This window comes from Setaria viridis, chromosome 4 (assembly GCF_005286985.2).
Source record: "Setaria viridis chromosome 4, Setaria_viridis_v4.0, whole genome shotgun sequence".
Classification (NCBI taxonomy): domain Eukaryota; kingdom Viridiplantae; phylum Streptophyta; class Magnoliopsida; order Poales; family Poaceae; genus Setaria; species Setaria viridis.
In genome coordinates, this window is record NC_048266.2 from 32,671,419 (window position 1) to 32,699,076 (window position 27,658).

Consider the following 27,658-nt stretch of genomic DNA (forward strand, 5'->3'; position numbering starts at 1 on the left):
TCTCGAAATGCTCAGACGGGATGGTTTTACTAGGGTGAGTATGCGTGCACGCATGTAAACCTCCGCATGTATTGTGATTAAAGAATACGAGCACCATATCAAGTTGGAAATTCAAACCTAGGTGAACATATTTTACTGAAAAATATAACCTGACTTGTAACATTGTAGGAGAATAAAGAAATATAAATTAGTGAATTATTTCTACATATAAAATATATTGTAAGAATTATTTTTGTGTTAATTTGGCCCTTAGGGCGAGTTGGTTTCATGCAAATGCCTTAGCCGGAGTGATTAAGGCATAAAATTAAGTACTACACTACCAATTCAGGCAAATATATATGCAAACTTGGTACTTGTATTTTTAATTTCATTTCAGTACAACACATATTAGCGCAGCCTATTAATATTGGTTCAATCGACCACAAACATCAGGTAGGAGTGAGCCGGGCTCACCTCGTCAGGGAAACAAACGCCCCCTAAACTGAGAGTTCATACTCTGGCTGCGAGAGAGATGCGCAAAGGGACTAGGGACCCATAAAATTGCCCAGCAAGTTCTGCCCCGACGAGCCTCGCATTTCGGTCCTTGTCACCGATGCAACGTTGCGATCCCATCATTTCTCCGGCCAGTCCTCTCGAGGGTGGCCCAACTGGACTGGCCGGGTACCTTTCTTGATGGAAGCAAAACACACGGCCTTCTTCACACCAAACCAATGCCGTAGCAGCTTACTACCATTCATCTATGTGTTGTTGTAACCTTGTGTGTGAGAGACAGAGCAGCAGTAGTAGCAGACCTTTGTGCCATGCCTCACCGAACCAATGCCGTTGCAGGAATGGACGACGTGACAGCGGCGCATACCGGCAACGCTGTTCCGAATTCAGAGTCGTCTTGTTAATGTTCTAGGCTTCTATTCCACCATCGTTTTCTTCCCGTTCAGTACCCGCTCCATAGATGATAAGATGTGACATGGAGTACTAGATGACGGATACCTGCCTACCATCACTCTATCAGAAGCAGGACCGGTTCGATCATGCCACAAAACAGGGCTGAAGAAATTAAACAGCATTTAATCTGTTTTCAGTCATGAATTTACAGAGATTTTTGCAAATCCCAATTAAGTTACTACATACACACCACAAGGCATCAATTATTTCTCCCCCTTTCTTCCTTTTTCTCTCAAGTACAGAAACACACACACACACACACACATATACACTGTGTATACATATTATTAAGCCCCTAAACAGGAGATTAAGATTAAAAAACAAAAACTTTTAGCTTCACACCACAACGCTAATAAACGCGTTGGGTGGTGGAGAGGCAAGCAGCCAGACACTACAAACCGAGACAAATACATGATGATGCTTATTCCCTTTTTCACATATCAATCTCGATTGCTACTACACTACCCAAGCTAGCTAAAATTCAAACCCTACCTATGTTTCTATCTCCTTTTCAGATTATGTCTACACATACTTGACAAACTTTGTCAATATATTGGCATGTACAGATGATATCTTTCGTCTACATTATTGTGTATGCTTGTATACACAGCTATATGTAACAGGGGCTATACCTAGCTGTATCTGGTGACCTACCACCCAGTAGCTGATTTTTGGATCACTTCACTCCTCAGACCTGACTGATGAGCGACACGCATTGTGCAAGCTGAAGAGTGAAGTGCAGGCTGATGATGTGTGCGTTGCACTTGCACCGGGTGTGTCTGCTAGCTAACCGTAGAAGGGGGCGCGGTGGGGGATGCCCTTCCTCCTGGACGGCCGGCACCGGTTGATCGGCGGCGTGCCCGGCGTGATCGGCCTCCCGTTGTTGGACCTGCTGCCTTCGTCGTCGGACCACCGGATCCCCGGCCGGTCGAAGCGGCCGAGGTCGAACCCGGCCATCCTCCGGGGCTTCTTGGGGCTGAACGAGTCGTCGGAGCCGGACCCGTCGTCGCCGGAGCCCTGCCCACGCTTCGGCCGAATGGCGAACGTCAGACTCGGGTCCCACTGCATCCCTCCCAGCTGAAAATCACACACACGGCAGGAACAGGCCATTCGTCGATCAGCGAATCATTGCAGGTGGTTTAATCAAGACACTAGAAATGAGACTGATTAGCGGAATAATGAAATTTGGCTCTGCATTTTCCACGGCCACAAGAGTAGCTGTCGAAGGGAATCGGTGAAGTGAGCTGATGAGGACGTGTGGAAAATTAAAAGAAGAGGAAAGGAAGCTAAGCCCTCCATGATGGAGCGTATTGTTATCCATGGATCTGTCGTCATTGCACTATGTGCAAACATGGAGCACATCAACTCCTTGTCCAACTGACGTCGATTAGCTTTCCTGCTCTTTCTAGAGCTTGCAAATTAAATCACATAATGACCTCCTCTAGTTCTGAAAAGACAGTCTCAAAACCAACAGGCAGCATTGCATATGCCTAGCCAATGGTTTCGCACTGAAATAGACATCACCAGTATTCCTCTCTCTATGAATGTGGTCCGCTTCGGATGCAAAAAAGCAAATCACCTATTTTTAATTTGCAGGAAAGAATGCAGTTCACAACGAGAGATATTATGGGTAATTCAGGTGTTTCATGACCTAATTAACCCTTACCATCAGACTAAAACACACTCTTTTCTCTTTGGTAAACCAGCAGATACCACTAAGATTTGCAAGAATCAACAAAACCATACTTGTGATAGCTATATTTGCACCCCAAACCCGACAAACAAACAAGGTGATTTGGTAGAACATCACTTCCAAAGAAAGTCAACTTTATCCGGATAACGCACACTCTTTCCATCCTTTCTAAGTGATAGGGGGTTAACTATATAACCTATTCTTCTTAAAAGAAAAAGGGAAACGAAAAAGAAGTGCATTCTTGATGGAAGATCCTGAGTAGCTGATGTCTCAAGTCTACCTACTCCCCTGAAAGCAGCTTTATTCTAAACTAGAACAGTGAGAGCTCCAACTCCTAGGGCAACTTTATACATAGTGTGCCTAGTGCAAAAATCAGATAGATTAATAGTTTACTAAGGCAAGCTTAGTTTCTTGCTTGCTACATTTGGGTAAGATGCCATTGTTAATTTTTTTTGCAGGGATTGTGATTTGAGCCTGAGTGTGTTGCCTACATTCTTGCAAGTGATCCATGTATGGTCTGGCCTCTATTTGAAGCACCATTCTTGATGGAAATGGGCTATAGAATGGGAGGCATGTGGACCCATTTTGGCTGCATTGAACGGCTGTGCACGTAACAACGCACCCAGATTTCAAAGGACAATAATTGAGACAATATCCGTAGAATGTCACAGGAAAAAGAAAAACCCTAGAAAACCAAACTTACCATGCACATATGGCATGGTGAGGGGGCAAACCTTTTGAAATGCAAGAATTTTGCAGAAAAACAAGTTCTCACTAGAATCTCAATAAGAAGCTCTGGAGTTTGCAGACGGTTCCAAAATGTGATCATAAGCGCTACCTTTTTCTGGAGGGACCACAACTGTTTGGAGCCTGGGGGACTTTATTAGTTCCTAACATAATAAGTCTATATGCTACGAGAAAGCTACTGGTTGTACCTTCCTCAGCACAAATTAATGTATAGTATCAAAGAAGTTACTCTAAATTAATTGTTTTTCTTCTCGCCTTAACGAAAAATGAGAAAGTTTTCTTAGGGCTCCTGATGAACCTTAAGAAGTGCTCCATGATGTGGACTTTTGTGTAGGAGCTCTGCATTGTCACAGCCAATTCTTGTGTTTCTGAATGATCCCTCTTGCACTAAACTTTGCACCGAATTGGCTGCCTGCACAACTAAAATGTGCGCCACGCCACGTCGCAAACCACCAATGTGCATTCGTGATTGAGGCAGGCAGGAGGCCCAGGTTATTCCTCTCAAGGCCGGCAGGCCAATGCAGGTTGCCATCGCCCATTCGGTGGTTACCCGCCCATGCCGGGAGGCGGGAGCCATAGAAAAATGGAGCTCGGCAAACCTGATGCCTGGCAACCCTTCCCTTTCCGCGGTGGGATTCGGCAGCTTTCCCCCCACAGGTGGACGCGCGCGAGCTGCCCTTGCTGTGCCCCCTAATGTCCCTGGCCTCCACGCCCAGCCTCAGACAAAAACGACGCTACTTGCCCTACAGTCTTTTAGAGAGAGGAGAGAGAGAGAGGGAGAGAGGGAAAGGTAGAGAGAGAGGATAGAGATAGAGAGAGGAACAGAAAAGAAAGAACCAAGGGAACCTGGCTGCTGGAAGGGAGAAGGAAGAGAAGAGAGAAAGGAAGAAGAAGATGGGGCGGGAAGGGGTTCGGCGCTCACCTTGCAGCCGAGGGAGCAGAAGCGGAACGAGTCCGGGAGGCTCCGGCAGCAGATCTCGCAGGTGTTGGTGACGCCCTTGCCGGGCCTGGCCTGCGGCCGGCCGTTGAGGAACACGATCTTGGCGCTGTTGATCACGTACGTCTGCACGTGCGAGATGTCGATCAGCTTCCCCACCTCCGACACCCGGATCACGTTGTGGTACGACGACCGCCGTATCTGCAGCATGGCGACAACATGCGCTTCGGTCAGCGGCGGCGGCCGGCCGGCAGCAAAGAAGAAGAAGAAAAAGGAGAAGAAAGGGGATCGAATATAATTCATTTGCTGGCTGATTGATCGATCGCTGACCTGGACGACGTGGTGGTCGCGGTGGGCCGGGAGGCAGTAGGCGCAGAGGGCGTCGCCGGTGCAGCCGAGGCAGAAGAGGTTGCACTCGTTCTTGCTCAGCTCCGGGTGCATCCGGCACGGCACGAAGAAGCTCGTGCCCAGCAGCGGCCGCAGCCACGGCGGGCCCAGGTCCTCCTCCGACCGCACCATCGGGCTCGGGCTCGCCGCCACGCTCACCATCACCTGCACCAAACAAGACGCATCATCATCTCCGCCCATGAATGAACACACACAACAGCCACACCATCATCGCCATCGCCGTCGTCTCCTCCAAATAATCAAATGCAAGTCTATACACAGCTACACCTAGACTTCATCATCAGCTCAATCTACCATTCGCATCGATCTACACCTGCGCAAAATACACTTGCAAGCATCGATCTACTCAATCGCAAAAGAAGAAGAAGAGGAGGAGGAGGAAGAAGAAGAAGAAGAAAAAGAAGAAAGGAATTTTACCATTGGTATAAGGTCCTCCAGAGCTACTGCTAGCCGAGATGTCTCTGTATATCCTCTAGCAAGCTATCTCGGTGCAACGAACTCGGCGCCTGCTGCAGATTGCAAAAGGCATCAAGGAAAGGGAAGCAACCGGCCAAGGAAGATGAATGCAGGAGGCCGAGATAAACCTTCCACGATGTGACGGAAAGCAGGGGCCCCGGCCGGGGGCGGCGGTTAATAACAGTATCAACGGATTATCGCCGCCTATCGATCGTTACCTGCTTCGCAGGGTAGAAGGAGCGAGCGAGAGGAAGACGAATTCAGCGGCCGGATCGATAAGGGAGGAGAGGACGACGGCTGGACGGGGAGGTGAGGAGGGGATTCGCTCGCCGATTCGGGGCTTCTGGAAATCCAAGAATTCTCGGCGGTATCGTGTGAAGTAGAGAGTATATATCGCAGCAAGGAAAGCGAAAATTTTTATATATATAATATATATATACACACGCATATATGTAGCGATATATATGATATATATAATATCTTTTTTTCCTCTTCTTTCTTGAAAGGGGGAGAGAGATGGGAACGAAGGAGGAAGAAAAATGCGGATGCAACGGTGGAGGCCGATGTAAGGCGGTTTGGTTTGCATAGGAGACGTGTCGACGGCTCTTTCCTGCGATAGCTAAAGCTCCCCCAAAAAATCCTTTTCCCGGCTGCACGCCCATCCTTTGACGTAATTGCTCAATTCTCCAACCGATTCCTTTGGTTTCATCATAAATTAAAATTATTCTCCAGCGGGCATACATTGATGGGACGAAATCCTTGTCCTAATAGGCAATTCATTATTCCGACAATGTGATTTATGTAATTTATTACTACTATCGATATATATAGCAGCAATTTATATCTAGGCGCGTATGCAGACCTTTGACGTTAGTGTATGCATATATGTCAAGTACAGGAGGGTTCGTTTTGTAATATGAGATTCTTTTACGGTACGGACAGGAAGAAGAGAGAAATCGAGAAGCAAGCCGGAGAAAAAGAAGAGGGAAGGGGATTCCCACGCCGAGCAATATAGACCGTCCGATAGGGACTTGGCTTGTGGAAGATGGCTACCCGGAAGTGATGAAGACCCTAGTGCTTGATGACGGCCGCCGTCTGCTTGATCTTACCTTTCTTTTCCAAAAATAATACGAGTGAGCTCTTTTCTTCTATCTTTTTCCTAGCATGGCCCTAAACATGAACTCCTCCGGATAATCTCTGTCTATTTGTTTAATCACCATGATAATGATACCATTTGTGCAGTGGCCCCTTGGGCCCCAAGTCATGGTCATCAAGTGGATGGATGTGCGGTAACCAGGCCTATTTCTAACATGTACTCAACATGTGTACCGCCAAATATAAGTACTTGATAGGACTATGCTACGGTTGTTCTAGAACAAAGCACGTGCTAGCCTGCTGATATAGTTTCAAACCCCCCGTGCATGGTTCATATCATTCCACACAACTTTTGTGCCAACAATTGTAATCAAACAAGTTATTTGAATTAAGTTTTTTTAAAAAAAATTGTAAAGGACGATCCATTACTCATGTTTGTACATGGTACAAGATCATGCATTCATATGACTTTGTATTTTTGTACTTGCAAGATTTTTCTCCACGGATGAATCAAATGACTTGGCGATTTTGTGCTGCACATACCATTTTTCATTATTCACCTCCTCTTCCTTCCTTTTCTTTTTGGTTTTGGTGTGCTAGGCTAACTACTTGACTAAGATATATTAATGCCATTTTGTCGCTAAATACATATCCGCACCATCTGTTTCAAAAAGAATATTATATCAACGAAGAATATAAGTTATAGCTTATTATCTTACCAAATTTGCCGCACTTCGGCACAATCTTCTTGAATAAACTACTTTTGCACAACTAGTAACTTATCATGACCGATGAAAGCCTTGTATACATAACTTACTATTAAACATAGAAAGTTCCACTAACCCAGAACTTATTCCTGATGCTCTACACTTGTTTGTTTTTGGATATGAATCGCAAAAGCTCGTATGAAAGTTATCAACTAGCCGATCACCATTCTAAAGTTTCAGCAAAAGACAACCGAACCATGCAAGGCCGCTTTGCAAGTTGCTCAGTAAAAGCTTTGCAAATTCGGTGTGTACCTATAGCAGCATATCAGAAAGCAAAGAAGAGAAGGAGATTTTTCCACGCACGCGCTGTGTCAAAATCTGTCACGAACTTGGAATCTCACCGCAGCCTCTCTTTTCTTTTTTCCCGTTGTCAGCCAAGCAAGAGACGAAGGTTAAGGAGCAGGGGATCTCCCTCCGGTGTGTCAGGCAGAAGAGGCCGAAACTGGAAAGGCCTACTTGTAACCTGTCCCTCCTTTCACAGCCATCTATCTGCCGATCACTCTATCCTCAGCAGCCATGATGCTCTCTCTCTCTTCTCTCTCTCTCTCTCTCCCTCCTCTGTCTTTTCTGCTGGATTTTTTTTTCTTCTTCTTGGGCTGCTAGGGCTTAGGCTTTCTGCTCAAGTTATCCCTGAAGTTTTCTTTTGGGTTTCTTGTATTATTTTCGCCCATCTCTTTCTGACCTATGCTATATCTTTGACGTCATGAGGATGGACAGCGATCATCTGTTTGTTGTGTTTCGTCCTTTGTTTGTAGCTGCAGTACTCCCCTGCGGCGCGTAGAATGATCGGCAATCAAGTTGGGCATGGTTCCTTCCTTCGTTCCAAAATCGATGAAGTATCTGGAACTTTAGATTGTGTTGCTGGGTGCGGATTGCATCGACCCTCCTGCTGATCGATCTCTAGATGCTCTTGCGACTTCAATACTACCCCATATATTCTTAAATATCTGGTGTACACAGTATCAAGCAAATTAGTCCACTAATTAACTTGTTTAAAAAATCATACATTTAAAGTTGGAGTTAGTATTTTGTAGCGGTGATATGTAGACACCAATGTCTTAATATCTTTCACCAAGTAGAACAACCTGCACTCTGTCGTTAATACATGAGTCAATTTCAAGTGGTATTTGGCGTGTCTACAAAAACTTTGTCAGATGAAACATCATTTAAAAAAAAACTTATGCTGGTATGTGCTAGCATTCGCTTGTCTGCTGCTAAATGGCATGCAGAGGCCGGAATATAAGCAATTCGTTTTCCAAGGCAAAATGAAAGAACGAAAAGGCCGGATAAGTTATGCAGTCTTCTTCTTGACGGGCACTATTTTGGGTGTTGGGTTTTACGCCTTTGCCCCAAGTACACGATGGAGACGAAAAGGACCGTACCTTGGCCCTGCTGTTCCTCGACGGGCATCCTCCGGCCGGAAGGCGAAAGCGATGAACCGTCAGCTCGCTCGGAGGCGAAGAAGCATCAGGATACGCATCGCGTTGGGGGGGGGGGGGGGGGGGGGGGGGGGGGGGGGGGGGGGGGCGCATCGATCCGACGCGCCTTTTGATCCGGGGCACCGCGCTTCACCCGTTAACTCCCCGGAAAGTAACGCGTATCCGCCGGCCGGCGTCTATCTCCTCTCGGATTAGTCGTGACCGCCGAGTTAATCCCTCTGCTTTCCGCTGATGAACGAAGAAGCCACACGGCCACACCCCACTCCAGGCTCTGAAAGAGACTAACAGCGACATGGATGGGCCGTTGTTGGGCCGGTAATGTGGGAACTGGCACGAGGCAGCAGGCCCAGAGGAGATGTAGTTTGCAAGTGTGTGTGACTGCGACGGCTGCGGAGAGAGCGTCGTCTCTGAAAAGGAAAGGTGATGAGCACATAGAGGAGTGACGATGAGAGCGACCCCCCTTTTTTTCCTTCCTTTTTTCCAAGGAAATACACGTTCAATTTAACAGAAAGGGAGGAGAGAAGAACGAGCAATTTTTCTTCGGAGGAGGAAGGCTCACGGCAATAATGCCGGCCAATTACTCTGAACTTGCCACCTTGTCAGCGTCTCTACCAAGCTTGAGCCTCTGCCAGCAGGTATATCGAAACAAAAATCTCATCTCCAACTCCAAGAGGTCAACACAGAGAGCGAAGAATTTCGCAACCCCAGCTTATCCAGAAGAGACGGGAAGCCTTTTTGCTGTCGTTGCGATCCAGGTCGCCAAGGCAAGGCCGTAGTCATGGAAGGAAGCGTTAGCCCGGCACCTCGCCTACCTGACAGCGATGTGCCCATGGCTATGTGTGTGTCAGGCTACTAATGACAAGCCCTGCTGGCCATTAAAATAGCTTCGATAAGAATGATTCACCTTTGGCAGAGATGATTATCACCAGCACTGCATGCGTGATTGCGTCACAGATGACTGTTTCACAATTACTTGTTTACTTCTGAAAATGTTCTAACGAGTTGAATTGGGATACGTTGAATGCATCTCTCTGGATGATAGTGATGGTCCAAACTGTCTGAACAAGAAACCACCTTAATTAGCGACCAAGTATCATGTCTGCTAATGTGCATGAAGTCACCAGCAGAGTCGGCTTAATTACCAGGGGCCTAGGTTAAATCTAAGATTGGTTTATACATTTTTTTTGTGTGATGTGGCACCTGAGCCGTCTCTGCTGAAACCGGAAGGGATGGCTTTTCACCAACCTGCGGCAGTGCCCTAAAAAGGGGGAGGTACCAGGAGGCTGAATGCTCTCTCCTGCACAGCCTAACAGACCAATAGGCAATCATCGCTATTTCAGTCATTCCCCAAAAAAGAGGAAACAAACGTGCTTACAGTAGGGATGGCAATTCTACCTGTGAGTTTGGTATCCGATTGGTGATGATATAGGTACGAATTCTTGCCCGCGGTCGAGGGTATTCTCGCGGGTGAGCATTTGCCCGCGGATGAATTCTCCACCCGCACCTTGCCCGACCCGTTGCCATCCCTAGCTTGTAGCAAACATGCATGTGCAATGGCATCGTCACCCTGAGTTGGATGCTGTTGCATGGTTCAGTTCAGTGCAACACATGCATGAATCGCTGGGACTTCCTCGGAGTAGAATAACCTTATATCCTAGAGGCCGGATCTAGAGAAGCAAATATGGATTTCACATGATCTCGTGTACTGCGCATTATTGGCACTCCGATGAGTTCCTGAATCCATAGTGTCAGATGCATCCTTGTTCGCCAAAATTTCTTTTTTAAACAATAAGCCAGCAACAACAACAACAAGAAGAAAAACCATTTCTTGCCCGTAGCAACCCTGTATTACTCTTGTTTGGACAGAAAGAAAGAGCAAAGAAACGATTTGAGCCCAAGCCACCCTTTTCCAAACGAGTCTGTCACCGTAATCAACTGCCATGCCGTGACCTTTCTGCAGATCACTGACAATCAACTGATTAACTGAACAGTTCCTGGACCTGAAAGTCTCTGACTCTCTGAGCCACTCTTACGCTTACGCAAGCGCAAAACTGCCGTGTCTTCTGGAAGCTTCCCACGCACCACATCCACAAGTCCACAACAACGGCTTCCGGGCCGTCCGGCGTGCGGCACCCGGCGGAGCCCACGGCGGTCACAAGCGGCCTGTGCCGCAGGGTCCTTGTCGCTCTTTTTTTTTCTTTTTCTTTTTGGCGAACGGAGAAACAAATCTTTTCCTCCGCTGGGGAGAACAGCGAAAAGCCTGGAACCGAATCCAGCGGCGCCGGGTGGGCATCGTGCTTTAATCCTTCTTTTTATGGTATTATACAAATTTGGGTATGTTTACGAGCACAGAAGAATCTCTCGGTAGATGAATGTACAGAAGAAGAGGCTTTTGGTTCCCACTCCAGGGCTCCAGGCCTGATGCTACCGTAGAAAACAAGGGCTTTGTTTGGATGTTTGCATTGCAGCATGGGGAAAGGGGAATAGCTGAGCTGGGATGGCATTTATCTGTGCCCACTGCCCACCTGGCTGGCCATCCTGCTGCCAGTATTCTGGGCACTGACAAAGGTGGCAACAGTACAATTTCATCTCTAGCACCATGTTGCAGAGGCTCTACTACTTGCTTCAATTTCTGCTTTGTCGACCGAGCATTACTGTGCATAAATCTCAAATGGGAAACTACTGCAGGAGAGTATTAGGCCATTTAACGTGGGGTTCGCCACAGCCACATGTGTGTGTCATTCTCACTAGTCGTTAGGAGCATAGGCCTCTTTTTCTCCAACAAGTTAGGAGCATCCACTTCTGCATCCTCAAATGACGAAGACAGTTCCAAAACAATTTCCAATCTCCCACACAGAGAGAATGACATTATAACTGAATAACAAAGGTGAAAATCCAGCAAGTTGGAGCAGGAAAAAAATCTATTTGTGATTGACAGGACACTAACTAGTACTGATAATCCGCCGTTAAAACGTTGAAGCGACATGGAACCGCTGTGACACAACGTTTGAGTTGATCTGATTATCTGAAAACCCATGCTAGTCACCCTTAACATCTCAACAAATCTGGCATGGGGCATTTGGCCCACCAGGCAATGAGCAGGGACATCAAGGAATGCCATGACAAGGAAGGCAGCAGCAGCTGGAGAGTGGAGACAACTCCAGCATGCCACGGCCTCATGCAAAATTTTTTTTGAATAATTCCACGGCCTCATGCAATGCAACGGGCCATCCACGCCAACCTTCCCCAATCATATGACCACTACAATCCATGCCACCACGCCCTACTCTCCCCTAGCTGCAGGACTTTATGGCCCCAAGAATTTCAAAATCACCTTCTAGGCTTCTACAGATTATTCCAGAATGTGGCAAAAAGAACAGCTGATCTCCAATGAAATGAGCAGTTAAAAATAATGTCATTTCTACATTGTTGTTGCAACAAAGTTCTGAATGATCAGAAGAAGAGTTGCAACTTCCCTCTTTCTGTTTCAGAGACATTATACACAGGTAAAGATTAGCTTCTCATGGAATTTTTTCACATTGGGTCAGAACCAGAGAAGAGAGTACAATGTACTAGTATATGATTGAGCAATGAAACAATGGAATTTACACGGACGACATATATGTTTACAAAGACCTCACCTTTTGCCACAAATCAGGATCACAGGGCGATTACTGGTACACAATCTGCCACTCCCTTGAGGTTGCAGCTTCGCTTTCCTTGCATCTCTGTCAGCTCAGATAGCCCCAAACCATAGGCAACCGTTTGCTTCATATAACATCCGGAAGACAGAAACGCCGGCACCAAGTGCCCAAGTCTCATGAATGGCTGACAGCAATACATCCTGTACATCAGCTCTTAATCTTTGTGGTCACTGTCATAGTCTTACATCGCCAATGGTCTCCCTCTCGAATTCGCGCACGGCGTTGGCGACACGCTTCATGCTGTCGTCGTAGTACCAGGGCGTCTTCTCGGACCACGTCAGGCCACCCTTGGGTGGAATAGGCACAAACTCGCGGCAAACCTCGTCGAGGACGTTGATGGTGTTGTGGTAGTGGTAGTACCGGATGAGGTGCTCCGTCTTGTGTGTGGTGTTGCCGATAACGTTCTCAGACATGTGCACACCTGTGGCGTAGGCATTCTTGGCCTGAATCGCGTACTTCCGGTCCCTCCTCACCCCGGTGATTGAATTTCGGAAAACCAGCTTCTCAAATCCCCATTGGCTGCAGAGGTTTCCAGTAAGAAGAATGAGTCTGTCAGAAATAATCATAGCCAAATGTAACAGAAGTGATGCAACTAAGACTGCAAGAAGGACAAATGTAGGCTACAGCAGTTAAAGATGCGGCTAGATTACTGAATTGGTGACTCAGAATTATGTAATTTGACTTGTCTGTTCTCTGGATCTCTGGGAACATATACTGGACATGGAAAATGAAGCCGCATTGCATAGATCGGCCTCTGAATTGCTTGTATGAGAATGACATTGCAAGAATGCAGCAACTTCAGAAGCAATTTCACAACCAATTGAGCCCTTTAGTCAATCAGAATGACCAAAAGAAGCTACATTGCAATTCCATATTCGAATTCGACAATTTAAGTTAAAATAGCCAGTTTGGGTAAAGAAGAATGCCACCTACTTGGAATAGTCGGCCTCCGGGTCGTCGACGCACAACCTGCTCGACATCGGGTTCTGCTCGATGGTGAACTGCGTGTACGGTTCGAGCTCGGCGAGGACGTCCTCAAGCTTACGGCCGTCAGGCAGGAAGATGTACTCGTCGACGTCGAAGAAGAAGGTCCACTTGGCGGCGTGCCGGTACCGGTGCAGGCAGTCGTTGACGACGAGGAACTGGTTGTAGTACCAGCCGTCGTACTCCGCCTGCGCGCGCACGTCCTGCAGCGTGGCCCTGCCGGCGCGCACCCAGGGCTCGAGCGCGGCGCGCACGGCGGGGCCGACCCCGCCGGCGTCGTGGAAGACGAAGTGGGACCGGTCGCCGAAGAAGCGCGCGTGGTACGCCATCCACTCCCGCACCCGCGCCGCGCTGAGGTCGCCGTAGAGCGAGGATCCGCAGTAGAGGTAGTCGTAGCGGTGCGGCGCTCCCGGCCGGAACGCGGCCTCGTCGTAGGCGCCGGGCGCCTCCTCGAGCGCGACGATGCGCTCGTGCGGGGAGAACGGGGAGCGGGAGGGCCCGCCGTGGTGCGCGTAGAGGACGAGCCTGCCGCCGGCGTTGTCCGCGTTGGGGACGCGCGGGAACGTGCAGTTGACGACGACCACCGTGTAGACGCGGCCGTAGCCCCAGTCCGGGAGCATGTGGTACGTCCTGGCGGCGCGCATCGGCTCCGGCGGCGAGGAGGCGTTGGTGTTGGAGGGGATGGTGGGCTCCCACTCGCACCGGAACCAGGGCTTGCCGTAGACGTGCGTGGGCTTGGACGCCAGCCCGACGACGGCGAAGGTGTAGGGCCCGCCGCGGTAGGCGCCCATCTGCACGAACAGCGCCGCCGCGCTGCCGACGGCGCGGAACTCCCGGCGCTCGGGGCCGGGCGGCGGCGGCGGGAGCGAGGAGGAGGAGGCGGTGTAGTTGGGGGTGGAGGAGGAAGATGAGGACTTCTTGGCGTGGACGGCGAGCGCGCGGGGGAGGGTGCCGGCGGCCGCCTGCGCGCAGGCGGCGGGGAACGGGGAGGCGAGGAGGGAGTGGTAGGGCCGGAGCTGCCAGGCGGCGGCGAGGAGCGTGAGCACGGTGAGCGCGGCGAGGAATGGCTTGACGTCGAAGCAGAGCAGCGCGGGCGCCGCCGCGCCCGGCGCAATGCCGCCGCCGGCAGCGTCCTTCCGCATTGCGCCGCCGCCGCGCGCGGGGCTGGGTGGCTGGCGGCTGCGAGTGGGAATGGGACTATGGGAGAGTGTGAGGATGGAGGGGGAGGCAGCAGCGGTGTGACCGGGACTACGCGAGGTGGTTCTCCATTGGTGGGTGGCGGATTAATTAGCCGCCGCTTTTGGCTTTTTCTCTCGACGAACGGAAAGCTTCCGGGCCCCAACCGAGGCCGGGGCGGATTGATGGCTGGCTGACCGTGGGCTCTCGCCGCCTCGGGCCGGGAGCCCCGGCCCCGGGGTTACCCCTTTTGGTCCGTGGAATGTTTTCTCGCTCGGCCTTCTCTTTCTTGTAACCAAAATGGAAGCTCAAGCACAAGGTCAGCAGTGTCGACTGGACGATTAGTGCGTGTTCACACGCCGGTACACCACCGTTAGTTGGGCGTTCACAGGGATGGCGGCGGTTGAAACCTTGTGACGTGCCCCGTCGTGGTGCGGCCTAACGAACCCTTTTAGGCAAGGAGCAAGCGCAGCAAGCACGGCGTCGTCCTGCCTGCGTCGCATAGATCGGGGCAGGCTAATCAACGCTTTGTTTTTCGGCGCCAGCCACAGTGGCGGCAATTTAAGGATAGACCGCACTGGACAGGCACACGCCACTGTACTGCACCGCGTGGCCGGTTCGAGACATTGGCGCTCCGCTCACAGGCCACAGCTCCTTTCTCCGTTTTGTTTTTCCGGATGTGCTGGCCACAGTTCAAGTGATGGCATGCACTGTGAGTCATGGCCCATTCAGTTCCAGTCAGCAGAGACATGAGGCATCCCATCCAGGTCGTCGCTCACCGACTGGGTCGTGCCCTCGTGGGTCTAGCTCAACAACGGCCGTGCAAGGCAACACCAACAGAGCGCACGAGATGGAATTCATTGGGAAGCAACGCAGACGCCAACCCACAGCAACGAGGCACTACGGGACACAGGTGGTATGCCGAGTGCCAGGGGCACTCGGCGAAACTTAAAATACTCTCGGCTACAAATTCGTCGAGTATTACACTCGGCATCTGGCACACGGTAAAATTTCCGTCGGCAAAGTAACTTTGCCGAGTGTTTTTTATCGGGCACTCGGCAAAAGCTTCGCCGAGTGCCCAGAAAACACTCGGCAAACTATTTTTCGAAAAAAATAAAAAAAAAATAGCACGCCGACACCGTCGGCCGTACCACCAACACCGTCGCCACCATCCACACCGCCGCCACTGCCTCCCGCCGCCACGCCATGAACCCCGCCGCTGCCAACACCAGCTCGCCACCCCCACGCCCCCACACTAGCCACCACAACACGCCCCCGCCAGCCACCACCACACGGCGCTGCTTTGCTCCAGCTAGGCGCCGTCGGAGCCTCGACCGCACCGCCGATGGAGCCCTGGTGGTGGTGTAGGAGGCCGCCGCCGCTCCCGGACAGTTCCGCGGCGTCCCTCGGTGGGCTCCGGACGGCCGAGACAGAGTCCGCCGTGACGGAGGGGAGGGGCGTCGCGGGGAAGCAGATCCGGGGGGCGGGGAAGGAGGTAGGCGTCGGCGCTGGCCAAGACGGAGCGGCGCCGCTGGGAGGGAGCAGCCGAAGGGAGGTAAGGGGTCAGGAGGGAGGGGATCGGTGAGTGTGTGTGTGTGTGTGTGTTTGGGGGGGGGTTGTGTCAGGAGGGAGGGCGCTGGGCGTGAGGGGTCGTGAGGGGCGCCGCGTGATGGGCCACGTCGGTTAAAAAAAATGTTCGCTGAGTGCCGCTGATTTGGGGCACTCGACAACCCCTTGTTTGCCGTGTGTCCAAATAAAAACACTCGGCAACTCCTTTTTTGCCAAGTGTTTTTTATTTGACACTCATCAAATCCTTGATTCGCCGAGTGTTTTTGTTTTTGCCGAGTGTTTTTAGCTCGGCACTCGGTAAAGAGCTTGTTTGCCGAGTGTCCGTAAAAAAATACTCGGCAAAGAAAAAACACTCGGCAATTTGAGGTTTCCGTAGTGAGAGAGGGGTGCACGCGGCGGGCCACGCGTGGTGCTGACTTATATGCTCCATTTGGAAAAAATCTATATCGGATGGTTTTTTAAAATTTAGGTGGACTTATTTGGATTCCTAGATTCCAAAATCAACCTTAGGAGCCCATGGAATTTAAGATAGAATCTAACCCGTTTGGAGGAGCTTCGAGTTTTAAATTTTGGATGATGAAAATCTAGCCTAATCCAAACGGACCCTCAGCCTGGTGCCGGCCCAAACGTGGAAACCAGCCGTGCGCCCACGCGTCTCCCTCGTAGTCAGGCCTGGTTTGGTTACTTTGCTTATTTTTAAGCACCCGTCACATCGAATGTTTAGACACTAATTAGGAGTATTAAACGTAGACTATTTACAAAACCGATTACATAAGTGGAGGCTAAACGGCGAGACGAATCTATTAAGCCTAATTAGTCCATGATTTGACAATGTGTTGCTACAGTAAACATTTGCTAATGATGGATTAATTAGGCTTAATAGATTCGTCTCGCCGTTTAGCCTCCACTTATGTAATGGGTTTTGTAAATAGTCTACATTTAATACCCCTATTAGTATCTAAACATTTGATGTGACACGTGCTTAAAAATAAGCAAAGGAACCAAAACAGGCCCTCAGTCATCCCGGAGTCCGGGGCCCGGGCCATGCCGGGCGCCGGGCGGGCGTAGCGACCACTCAGTCCTTTCTCCCGCGATCTCGTCTCGTCGTCTCGTGCGCTGGCCGCTGCTGCTGCTGGTGCGCTGGACGTTTTACCGGCGAAATAAAGAGAACGATTTTGTGACGAATGGTGCGGCATGTGCTAGCTTTTCTTTCCTTTTTCCTGGCTCCATCGTCGGCCTTCCCTCATTTTTGGAATCAAGGGACAGTATAGAGTGAGCGGGTGTTGTACAGCCACGCTGACCGCGTATACCGGAGAAAAGAATAGGAGAAAACTGTAAGCTGCCGAACATAACCCAGCTCTAGCTGAGCTGAATGCCTGCAAATAGTTGTTGCCCAATCAAGCCAATCAGCTCTAGCGGCGCGCACGGCGGGCCACGCGTACTCCTAAGTCACTGGTGCCGCCCCAAACGTGGATGCCTTGATCGTTTGCCTAATATTGAGTGTTGTCTCTGTTTTAAATTGTAGATCATTTTATTTTCTAAAATACATTATATTTAAAAAATCAAAACAATCTACAATTTGAAACGAACATACCGCTAACGCTCGGTTTGAGCTTCAACTTTTTTTAGTTATAATTATAGCTTTCCTGCATGTAGTTTTAAAGAGTTAACGACTTCTTCGACTACTCGATCGGCTCTCACAGAGGGCAGAGCGCAGGACAGTCGTGGAGGCAATATCTCATTTAAAGCTAGAAAAAACTACCGATTCTTTCTTAATGTTTAAAATATTAAATGTTCTACGATTTTGCATAGCCCCGTCACCCTTCTTCCCCTTCTCCCTCGTCTGCTCCACGCCGCACGGGCTCGTTCGCTCCTGGCCAGGCCGTCGTCCAGGTGCTGGCCCGCCGCCGTGCCTCCTCCGCTCGGCCGCCGTCGACCGTCCCACCCTCCACGCCGACGCCCGGGCCCAGCCGCGCCTCCCCCGTTCCTCCTCGTCGCCGCGGGGGGCGGCCGCGCCCCTCCCCGCCGCTCTATTCCGGCCGCGGCGGCCGTCCCCGCCCCTCCCCACGCCCGCCGATGGTCCCCTCGCGCCGCCGCCGGGGAGCGCCAGCTCTTCCTCGAGTTCGCGCCGGGCGGCTCCCTCCACGGCTCATCCCCGTCCACGGCTCGTCAGATGGGTCGTGCCACCGTGCGCCGAGCTCGTCGTGAGCCATGGCGCGCGGCGCCACTGACAGGGAAGAAGAAGCAGGACAGGTCCCCAGCAACGATCGCGTCGCGTGGCGGTGCGAGGCTGCGAGCTCGCCACCGACGGGGACCGGGGACGCCGTGGCCACGCACGGCGCCGACTCATGTGAGCTCGCGTGGAGGTCCGGCGGGTCGTTGACGGCTCCCGACCAGCTGGTGTACACCGGATATCACTAACACAGGCATGGTCGTCGAAAGCCAAGCAGACCCTCAACCACTCAGAGTTTGAGCAGCCTCCAATTAGCAACCGGAAGCAGGGAAGCACTGAATCCACGGCTCAACTCCGATCCTGGAGGCCTCAATTCAATCCCAAGAGCTCGTAGCTTCGCGGACACGAACCGAATCAAGCAGAGCTAACCCAGTAATTAACTCGAGATCCAGATGCAGCCGCAATGGGCGGGGCGCAATTAAATCTCCAGTGCGCGAATTCGGCATCGGGGAATCCGCGGGATTAAGATGATGAGAACGCGCACAAGGGGGTTGCTCCTCCTGCTTTTTTTTTATTCACCTCTGTTGGGTGGTTTGGATTTCGGATGCATGAGGAGAGGAGGGAGAACGGGAGGAGAGGCGTACGGTGGCAAAATCGTCTTTTAGCAGTGTATTTAATGATCCCGGATGTTAAGCAACGAAAGTGTGTCAAATAGAGAATTTAAAATTCAAAAAAAGAACGAGCAGTTATTCCGGTGTCAAATAGTGAATTGCCTCGACTAAGGCCCTGTTTGGGAGGAAGGGGCTAAAGTTTAGCCCTGGGCTAAAATTTAGCCCTCTCAAATAGAGTGCTAAATTTTAGCACTGTGGGGTGTTTGGATAGGAGGTTAAACTTTAGCACTTTGATTGCCAAAAGACTTTTTTACCCTCATTCATCTCCTCTCCTCTACCCCTCCACAACTCCTTCCTTGTCAGCTCCAATCGAGCAAGCACGGCAGCTACCTCCTCGGCGTGGCCGTTCTCGCTCCTGAACTATTTCAAGATCCATCTCCCAAAGGTAAAATCAAAGGAGGCAAAGGCCACGTACTTCGAATTTGATGAACGTTGTGCTAACATTTGCCATGGTCTGACGTGTTTGCTTGAGCAGTTCTTCCCTGAGCTTGGGCGGGTGATGCTCCTCGACGACGACGTCGTGGTGCGCAAGGACTTGACCGGGCTGTGGGAGCAGGACCTCGACGGGAACGTCATCGGCCGGCGCGGAGGCCACGGGGGCGGGCGAGCGGAGGCGGTGGGGACGGGCAGGGCCGGGCGCGGAGGCGGCGGGCGAGCGGAGGTCGCGGGGGCAGGCGGGGCCGGCCGGAGGCGGCGGGGCCGGGTGGGGTCGGGCGCGGAGGCGGCGGGGGCGGGCGGGGCCGGCGGTGGCGGCGTTCGGGCGGAGGTGGCGGGGCCGGGCGCGGAGGCGGCGGGGCCGGGCAGGGTCGGGCGCGGAGGCGGCGGGGGCGGGCGGGGCCGGCGGCGGTGGCGGCATTCGGGCGAAGGAGTGGGGAGAGAGAGAGAGTGAGGGGAGGAGAGAGAGGGGAGGGGGGCAGGGGGGAAAGTGGTAGAGGGGGACCACTTTTTAATCCATTTAGTCCATTTTAGCTACCCCCAAGTGACTAAATGATTAGTGGGGGGCTAAAGTTTAGCCCACCAAATTTAGCCCACCTGTTTGGGAAGCTTGGGGGCTAAAATGAGCTAAAGTGGGGGTGCTAAACTTTAGCCCCCTCTTCCAAAGGGGACCTAATAAAGCTACTTGCTATCCCCCTCCACTAAAGCTAGTAAGACCTTGGAGGCCAGGACACTCCAAGCGCCTAAAGCTGCTGCTGGTACTGATATGTTCTCTTTTATGATCACATTAATGGTCATTAATCAACGTTATAGAGTAACTAGGCGTACTGTTACATCAACCAAACCTAGGACGAAGGCAAATTAAGTACCTTTTAGTGAAACTTAAGTGTGACTGACTTTATCAGCAACAAATCATGGACATTTTGGGGGTCTTCTGGGTGCCGGAGTTGTACTTCCCATTTTTTTTTAAGGGACATCAGTACAAATCACAAAAACTGTGAGCTGCTAACTTTATTACTCCATCCGTTCCAAATTGAAAGATATTCTATTTATATTGTATGTCTAGATGTATAATAATATTTATGAACCTAGAAAAATCAAAACGATCTACAATTTAAAACTCCAAATTGATAGATACTCTATTTACATTGCATGTCTAGATGTATAATAATATTTATGAACCTAGAAAAACTAAAACGATCTACAATTTAAAACGAAAAGAGTAACACTTTAGCAGTGATTCGCCGCTGCAAGAGTACGGGCAGGCTTTAGTGCCGCTTAACATCGGATCAACTCACTTCAACTGCACATTAACACGTCTACTCCTCTCCGTTCTCACGCAGCTTGGAAGGTACGTGCAGTGGTTCACCGCCAGCACAACCACAGAGTGGTTAGGTGATGAGTTCGTGTCAATGGCCACGGACAAGATGCAGGGAGGAATGGGTTCGATTCGATGGAAATGAACCAGCAGATGGCTCCTCCGAGCCGCCTCTCAGACAGCACGGAACTACATACGGGGAAGGCCCCCTGATAGTCTGATTCTAGCTTGGCATGCGTACTAGTAATCCGATATCTTTTTCCAACTAAGAGAGCTGCGAAGCACGATGCAGTCAGAAAACATGAGAAAGCAGGAACAGTTGTGGGAGAAAACCGGCAACAGACGGACCAAAACATCAACAGGAAGAGCCTAGAGACGACCACGCTGACAAAAATGAAAAGAGAGGGGAATAAGCACTTACCCGACCTCATGTACTCGGACTGCCACCCAGTTACCACCAAAATTTGAAACGCGCAGCTGAAAAGCACGGTCACACTGAAAGTTGGAAACGCGCAGCTGAAAAGCATAGTTCTCTTAACAGGTGCACACGGGAAAACGTACCAAAATGTAAGTCTATTCAGCCTGTGTCAATATCTACAATGTCAGCACTATCTTCTCCCTTTTTCCATTCCTTTTTTACTAACATATATCTCCCTAAACATTGCTTTACTATACTAATCAGTAATCACCAAAGAATGAGAAGAAAGGAGTACCTAATGAAAGAATACCACTACGCTAACACTGTGAAAAAGAAAATCTAAACTTCCTAAACTGCATGTTCTATTTCTCATTCACATTCCAAGCCACAGACCTCTAGAACCGGGCCATCAAACTTTACGGTGAACGGATTTACACGGACCCACAAAAGAGAGAATATGGCTGCTAATAGCACCGAGAATACAACAATGATGGTCGGCACCCTGTCCTGCTTGCCCATCACGCCCTTGAGGAACGGGTGGAGATGGAGGATAACCCAGAAGGAGAAGAACAGCTTGCCGAGCAGCGGACCCCAGGATTCGTATCCATCCGTGATTGCCTTGGATACACCGGCCAAGATTCCGACGACATTGAGCAAGAGCAATGTCATTGGAGGAACCAATAGCCAGGTCCACTTGAACTCATACAGCTCCGAGAAGTCATTCGTGTCGCCTCCCTTCAGAGTAACCCTGAACTTTGTGTCTACACCGCCAAGAACTTTAAGAAGCCCTTGGCACAGGGCAAAGAGATGCGAGGAGACACCACCAATAACCCAAAACTGCTCATTTCTCCACCAATCATCTATGCGGACTCCACCCCACTGCATCTCAAGGATGCTGGTAGCTGCTATGGAGACAAATAGAGCTATGAACAATATGCTCGAATAGATATTCATCTGTAAAAGGAAAGGAGAAAAAAAGTATCATCATTTATAACCTACTAGTAGAAACAAGAATAGAGTAGAATAGAGTGGTAATATTGTTCTGTTCAGTACCTCAGGCACCATAAACTTCCCTGATAAGAGGCAAAATGCTGGCAAAGCACAGTAAATTATCAGCGGAATTGATGTCCATGGATATATGACAGAGTTGATATATGACAATCTCTCCAATGGTTTCAGACCACATCGATACCCATACCATATAGGGCAGTGCTTGCTAAGAAAGATCTCCACAGAACCAAGTGCCCATCTTAGAACTTGATGGAGACGGTCAGTAAGATTGATAGGAGCTGATCCCTTGAATGCTGGTCTCCTTGGCATGCAGTAAACAGATCGCCAACCATGGCAATGCATCTTGAAGCCTGTGAGGATATCCTCCGTGACAGATCCGTAAATCCAACCAACCTAGATATATATTTTGAGTTAGCTAAGGAATTTTTGGATGTTAGGTAGCAATTTTATTTTATTTCTAGGACACAACACAACTGCAATAGTCTGATACGAAAAATTACATAGAAAAGGAAAAAAAATGACAGGACGGGCCAAAGTTACCTCTTTCCCCCATTGTGTCTTATTCTCGTACCCGCAACTTAGCACATGGATGCAATCATCAAGACTTTTGAGCATGTCAAAGCGACAACCTTCACCATTCTCTAGCAATGTCGAAGCCAAAAATGCATGTGACTGCCCAAATCTCTTCTCAAACTTTTCTTGAGGCACCAGAGCTGCATTTTCTCCGCCTATTTCTTATGAGATATGGGAATCAATCTCCATAAATACTTTAGAGAACATAAATGTAAAAAAAGAAAAAAGGGAACAGAATCAACTCACCAGTTACTTCCAAAGGATGTACTTGCTTAGATGCATCCCTGCATTTCATTTTCTTTTGGTTTTCTTGCTTTTTCTTAGCTTTCAAACATTTTCTTTTTGATCCACAGCACAAGCAGCATGACATAGGCCAGCAGTTGCATGTCTTGCTGGGAGGCTTTGTTGCAGTTGGGGCATCATATCCATACAAAGCATGCCTTCTGAAAACACAACCTGTCCCGACATATATTGGTCCTTGGATCCCATCAAGACCTTTCATATTAATCTGTATGGAAAAGTAGACAGAAACATGCTCAGAATATCAGCTTCTGTATCTTCCAGATAAAGTTAGGATGAATTCATACCATACTTACATCAAAAAACACAACATTGTGGTTTGAATATCTATCGTGTCGATCAATGCCATCAAATCTCTGTGGAAACTGAACGTAACAAATTTTCTCTCCCAAAACTGGGTCCATTAGGAAACACATTGCCTCCCGTAGTGCTTTGCTATTGTTCATGTAGTGGTCACAATCCACATTCAGGACAAAAGGTGCATTTGAGAGAACTGCTGACGTTCGCAGCTAAAAAAAAGATCAGATTGTTAGTTGGAGGAAGCAACTGATAGAGCAACCTCATATGAATGGTCTTTCTCAAAGGAAAGACATGTGTAGAACACTATACATTACCAATGCATTCAAGGCACCGGCCTTTTTATGGTGATCATATCCAGGCCTTTTCTCTCGAGAAACATAAATCAACCAAGGCAACTTATTTCCAGCATCATCCATGACACAATCATGGCCAGTGATGACCTGGTGACAACATCACAACAAATATAAGAAGAGTAATTTAATATTACACAATAAAATAACAGGGATCATGTTTGGTAAAAAAATTTCGGTAATGCTACAGAACAGACGTCCGGATTTTTTTTTAAAAACGGACGGCTCAACGTATGTTCCAATAGTTAGACATCAATGTTGCAATTATTGTTTCCGCATGTTTCATAGTGAATGTTGCATGAAACATAGGGTTCATGTTGCGGCGGGAATTTTCTATCCTAGAGTCGAACGACATAGTCATTTTTTCGCATTTTTTCAATGTTGCAACTATACATTTTTTATGTTGCAGATGCTTTGTTTTGATGTTGCAACGGAGCGTTAGACGTCCGGGCGCAAGCAGGGCCGTAAAATTTTTTGCTATGGAAATTCAAGGCTCCAAAAAGTTTGGCAAGAAAGAAACATAACAAAGTGCATCAAGAAATAAAAATGGAAAGTAAATGCAGTTCTAAAAAGATGCCTGTTAGAGACAAATAGAGCACCCAACCTGAACCATTCCGGCATGGTCTCGAACATTATTTCCATGCCACGGACCTCCTTCTGGCAGGGACCATCCTCCCTCGGGAACTTTATGTGAATTAGCAACCACCGCATTTATACGAACCTTAAATTCTTCATATTCTCTCTGTATGAAAACCAAAATGCAGGTTAAATAGTCTAAATTAGTTGCAAAAACAACATTATAAAGGTTGCATAGACAAAGTGCAGCAAGTGCCTGTCACAAGAATGCTTGTACATAAATTGTCATTGTCAGTAGCAGAACAGACAACATAAAAGTAAGCTTGCATCATTTGATATTCATACTCTTGCAAATCTCAATGTTTCCTGTTCATTAGCACGCATATGGATGTACTGATGATGTGCATGATGTTAAGTAGAGTCTCATCTTAGCAAGGGCCCAGTGAGTCAGAACAAAAAAAAAGCCTACTGAACAAGTCCAAATAGTCTTGCTTCCTAGTCTGTCATATGAACTAACCTTCATTGCCCGACGTTCTCGAACAAACTCCGGATGAACTTTTTCTCTTAGATAGTCAATTTTCTGAGCAAAATACCATTCAGGAGCCCGAGGCTCAATTTTGTGCTTCTTACAGAAAGGGACCCACTTTCGTGCAAATAGACATGTTTCCGTAAGTGCTTCAAAAGTAAGCATTTCAGCTCCATCATCCGACACATAGCAACAAACTTTATCAACAGGATAGTCCACAGCCAATATGGACAAAACTGTGTTTGCAGTGATTAAAGGAGGTTCCTTCATCGGATCAACTGTACTGACAAATATATCAATTGGGGCCAGCTCTGATGGTTTTCCTTCCTTCTCGTACCTAAGGGAGCGAAGGGGCAAACTTTTACAAATTAGATAAAGTGTAATTGCTTCTATGACTATATCTGAAGTTTAGATAAGTAATGACTATATATGAAGTTTAGATAGATAATTTACCTTAATGATAATCGATCTAAGTATGTTTCTCTTTTTATTGGGTACCACTTGGGAAATTGGTCCAAAATCCATGAAAAAGCAAACCAAATTTCACAGATAACTGAAGTCAACCACAACCAGTAAGCATCATGAACAGGATTCAGAATCCGATAATGGAAAAATAAGGCAAGAATGGCCAGCCGCAAAATGATTACAATCCTGTAAGGGTTTATTTTGCTAGATGGAATAGGCAACTTCCTTGATAGTTGTTGCTTGCTTTCAGCACACCTAGAATGTATTAGACACTCGTCAGAAAGAAAACAAGTATTTTTTTTTTGAAAAGACTAGCACAACATTATACACTCTTCTGCGGTTGCTGATGTTACTAATACAGTATACGCTCACCTGGGAGTATCGCGATCGCTGTCAAAATCATTCAGGTCAGATCCTTCACCATCAGATGAAACTTTTTGCATTTTGTGCTGTTGCTTTCTTTTCCACTCAACTCTGTTCTTCCAGGCGACAGATCCATAGCCGTAAAGAGCCAGGTCTCTATTGGGATTTATTGGTCTTGTTCTTACTAAGAAGGCGAGAAAGTGTAAGATATTGATGTAGGACAGGAAAATTAAAGCAAGGCTAGTTGAAAGGGAAGCATACAAGGATTACATCGCATAATCTCTCCAGTGTTAGGGTGCACAACAAGAGCATGATGATTTGTTGGAGTTCCTACATGCTGCAAAAGCAAGCACAGACTTCAGTACCTGTATAACTAGAATCAGTGGCAGACAGTTTGGGATTTCAAGGTTCATTACCTCTTCGTAGAAATGGACACTTGCTCCACTATTTGTAATACTGACACTATCGATGTCCCATGAGTTGATGGAGCTTTCTGCAACTGAGACACGGTATGGATGCACTGTACTTGATCTTCCAGCTATACTGGAAGCAAACTCACTCTCAATGTCATCTGAACCTTCTTCTTCCTCATCTCCATGGACTCGAGGACTACCTAACAGATGCAACACTCTTTTACTTTCTCAAATTGGATAATAACAAAGATGACAAACTCAGACAAGGTCAAGGAGCAAAAGGCACACCTTTGTGGCGTTTGTACCGGGTCTTGCACCGAGGGCATACTTGTGAGCCCTCCTGACGCTCATACTCATAACAAGTACGGCAAACAGGGAAAGCACACTCATTGCATGCGACGAAATACTCATTTTCTTCTTGTAGTATGTCAATATCATCTCCGCATATCTGACAGATGTAGTCTGGACAGCCTTGTGAAGATCCTTGCTGCAACGCCATGACATCAACACGAATAGAAGTAAAGTGAGAACTTCAGGAAAGCCTGATTACAAAATATGGTTTGCTGGCCATATGCAACTATGCAAGACCTTAGTAGCCTACACACTAACATGTTCAAGTGACAAAAACAGGTAAAATTAAATCAATATGAAATGCAGTAAAACAATGCTGCTGCTCCATTTCTTTCACCCCTGGCATTTTCCCCCACAATATTACAAACAGCTAAAACATCCACACCCTAAGCGAAATTTACTGTAACAGGAAAGAGAATGCCAAATTAACATGGTGACAACAAGAAAAATGTATTACAGTCAATACAAAACATGGAAAAGCTAAATTAGCTCAACGGGCGCGCTGGAGGAAAAAAAAATAGCCCACAATTCAAATCCAGCGAAGTTATTCTCCATATAATGATAGAAATTCGTGTTCGAATTGACGCGAACAACCCGCATATCGGCATATACTCTGGAAACAGGCCAAAATACGGTAAAAAATAAGTTCCTCGGCACAACGGCAGGAGGCCTACCTTGGAGAAATCGTCGACGTTGAGGACGACGAACTCGCGCCGGGAGCCCGCGACGAGGAATCCGAGCCCTCCAGCGTCCATCCGTCCGACGCGGCCCCGCCCCCGCCTCCGCCTCTACGCCAGCACTGCCCAACCAACCGAGCTCGGTCCCCGTCTTCGCGCCAGCCCCAAATTAGCACCCCTCACCCGAGAAACCCGCGCCGCCGCAGGCGCACCGCGCGTCAAACCCCACCTCTCCTTCCTCTCCAGCGCCTCGCACCCGCAAATGGCAAATCCGCACCTCCGCGAGAATCTCTCCCGCTCTCCCCAACGATCGCCGCGCCGGGTCCATCGGCACCTCCACCACCCGACTTCCCCGCGTCCGCCTCCGCCCCCATTCTTCTTCTACCGCGTCCTCCTCCGCGCCCTCGGACTCTCGTCGCCCCGCACGCAACCCCTTTTCCAGTCCCACAACCATATGCAATACGCCAATGCGGCAGCCGTGGAGGATGCCCGAGCTTGGCCATGGACCACGCGCATACAGCTCTACTGGTCTACCTCTCCTCTGCTGTGGCATATCGGCGACGATGGTAATCGGAAGGGGAGACGCTCGGCGGGCGGTGGCCGGTGGCCGCCTGATTGATAGATGGGGAGAGAATGGCGAAGATAGGTTGATGAAAAGAGTAGATGGGCCGGTTTTGGGCCTTCCCGTCCTCTACCGGCCGTTTCGGCCCAAGACACCTTCGGCTTCGGGCGTCGGTTGTTCGGGCGGCACATCGGCGAAGGGGCGTGCGGCGACGAGGTGGACGGCGGCGGCGGCTTTGCGACGGAGTGAGGGGACAGGT

General features: G+C 49.0%; 3 protein-coding genes across 11 annotated transcripts; all 3 read right to left on the minus strand.

Moving 5' to 3' along the window:
- Positions 1-1,045: 1,045 nt before the first annotated feature.
- Positions 1,046-5,543, minus strand: LOC117852893 (protein RGF1 INDUCIBLE TRANSCRIPTION FACTOR 1). Of its 4 annotated transcripts, none has more exons than XM_034735185.2 (5): positions 5,402-5,543; positions 5,145-5,236; positions 4,650-4,871; positions 4,305-4,520; positions 1,046-2,019 (listed from the first exon to the last, which is right to left on the minus strand). In XM_034735185.2, exons 2-5 carry the CDS (start codon positions 5,145-5,147, stop codon positions 1,729-1,731), a joined length of 732 nt encoding a protein of 243 aa, XP_034591076.1. In that variant the 5' UTR covers positions 5,148-5,236; positions 5,402-5,543; the 3' UTR covers positions 1,046-1,728. The 4 variants fall into 4 exon arrangements, with proteins under 4 accessions (XP_034591076.1, XP_034591077.1, XP_034591075.1 ...); XM_034735186.2 differs by having other exon boundaries at positions 5,145-5,233; positions 5,402-5,542; XM_034735184.2 differs by having other exon boundaries at positions 5,312-5,453.
- A 6,327-nt stretch (positions 5,544-11,870) lies between these two features.
- On the minus strand, positions 11,871-15,508 carry LOC117851483 (galactan beta-1,4-galactosyltransferase GALS1). The gene is made up of 2 exons (XM_034733307.2): positions 13,122-15,508; positions 11,871-12,707 (listed from the first exon to the last, which is right to left on the minus strand). The coding sequence occupies exons 1-2, from the start codon at positions 14,312-14,314 to the stop codon at positions 12,362-12,364; spliced, it is 1,539 nt and encodes a 512-aa protein (XP_034589198.1). The 5' UTR covers positions 14,315-15,508; the 3' UTR covers positions 11,871-12,361.
- A 5,564-nt stretch (positions 15,509-21,072) lies between these two features.
- LOC117852808 (cellulose synthase A catalytic subunit 5 [UDP-forming]) lies at positions 21,073-27,452 on the minus strand. Of its 6 annotated transcripts, none has more exons than XM_034735082.2 (14): positions 26,835-27,452; positions 26,098-26,296; positions 25,813-26,009; positions 25,667-25,733; positions 25,406-25,580; positions 25,022-25,288; positions 24,560-24,905; positions 24,071-24,208; positions 23,431-23,556; positions 23,113-23,325; positions 22,763-23,024; positions 22,484-22,677; positions 21,986-22,336; positions 21,073-21,886 (listed from the first exon to the last, which is right to left on the minus strand). In XM_034735082.2, exons 1-14 carry the CDS (start codon positions 26,913-26,915, stop codon positions 21,302-21,304), a joined length of 3,201 nt encoding a protein of 1,066 aa, XP_034590973.1. In that variant the 5' UTR covers positions 26,916-27,452; the 3' UTR covers positions 21,073-21,301. The 6 variants fall into 6 exon arrangements, with proteins under 6 accessions (XP_034590973.1, XP_034590974.1, XP_034590972.1 ...); XM_034735083.2 differs by having other exon boundaries at positions 22,484-22,656; positions 25,658-25,733; XM_034735081.2 differs by having other exon boundaries at positions 22,484-22,671; positions 25,658-25,733.
- Positions 27,453-27,658: the final 206 nt, after the last annotated feature.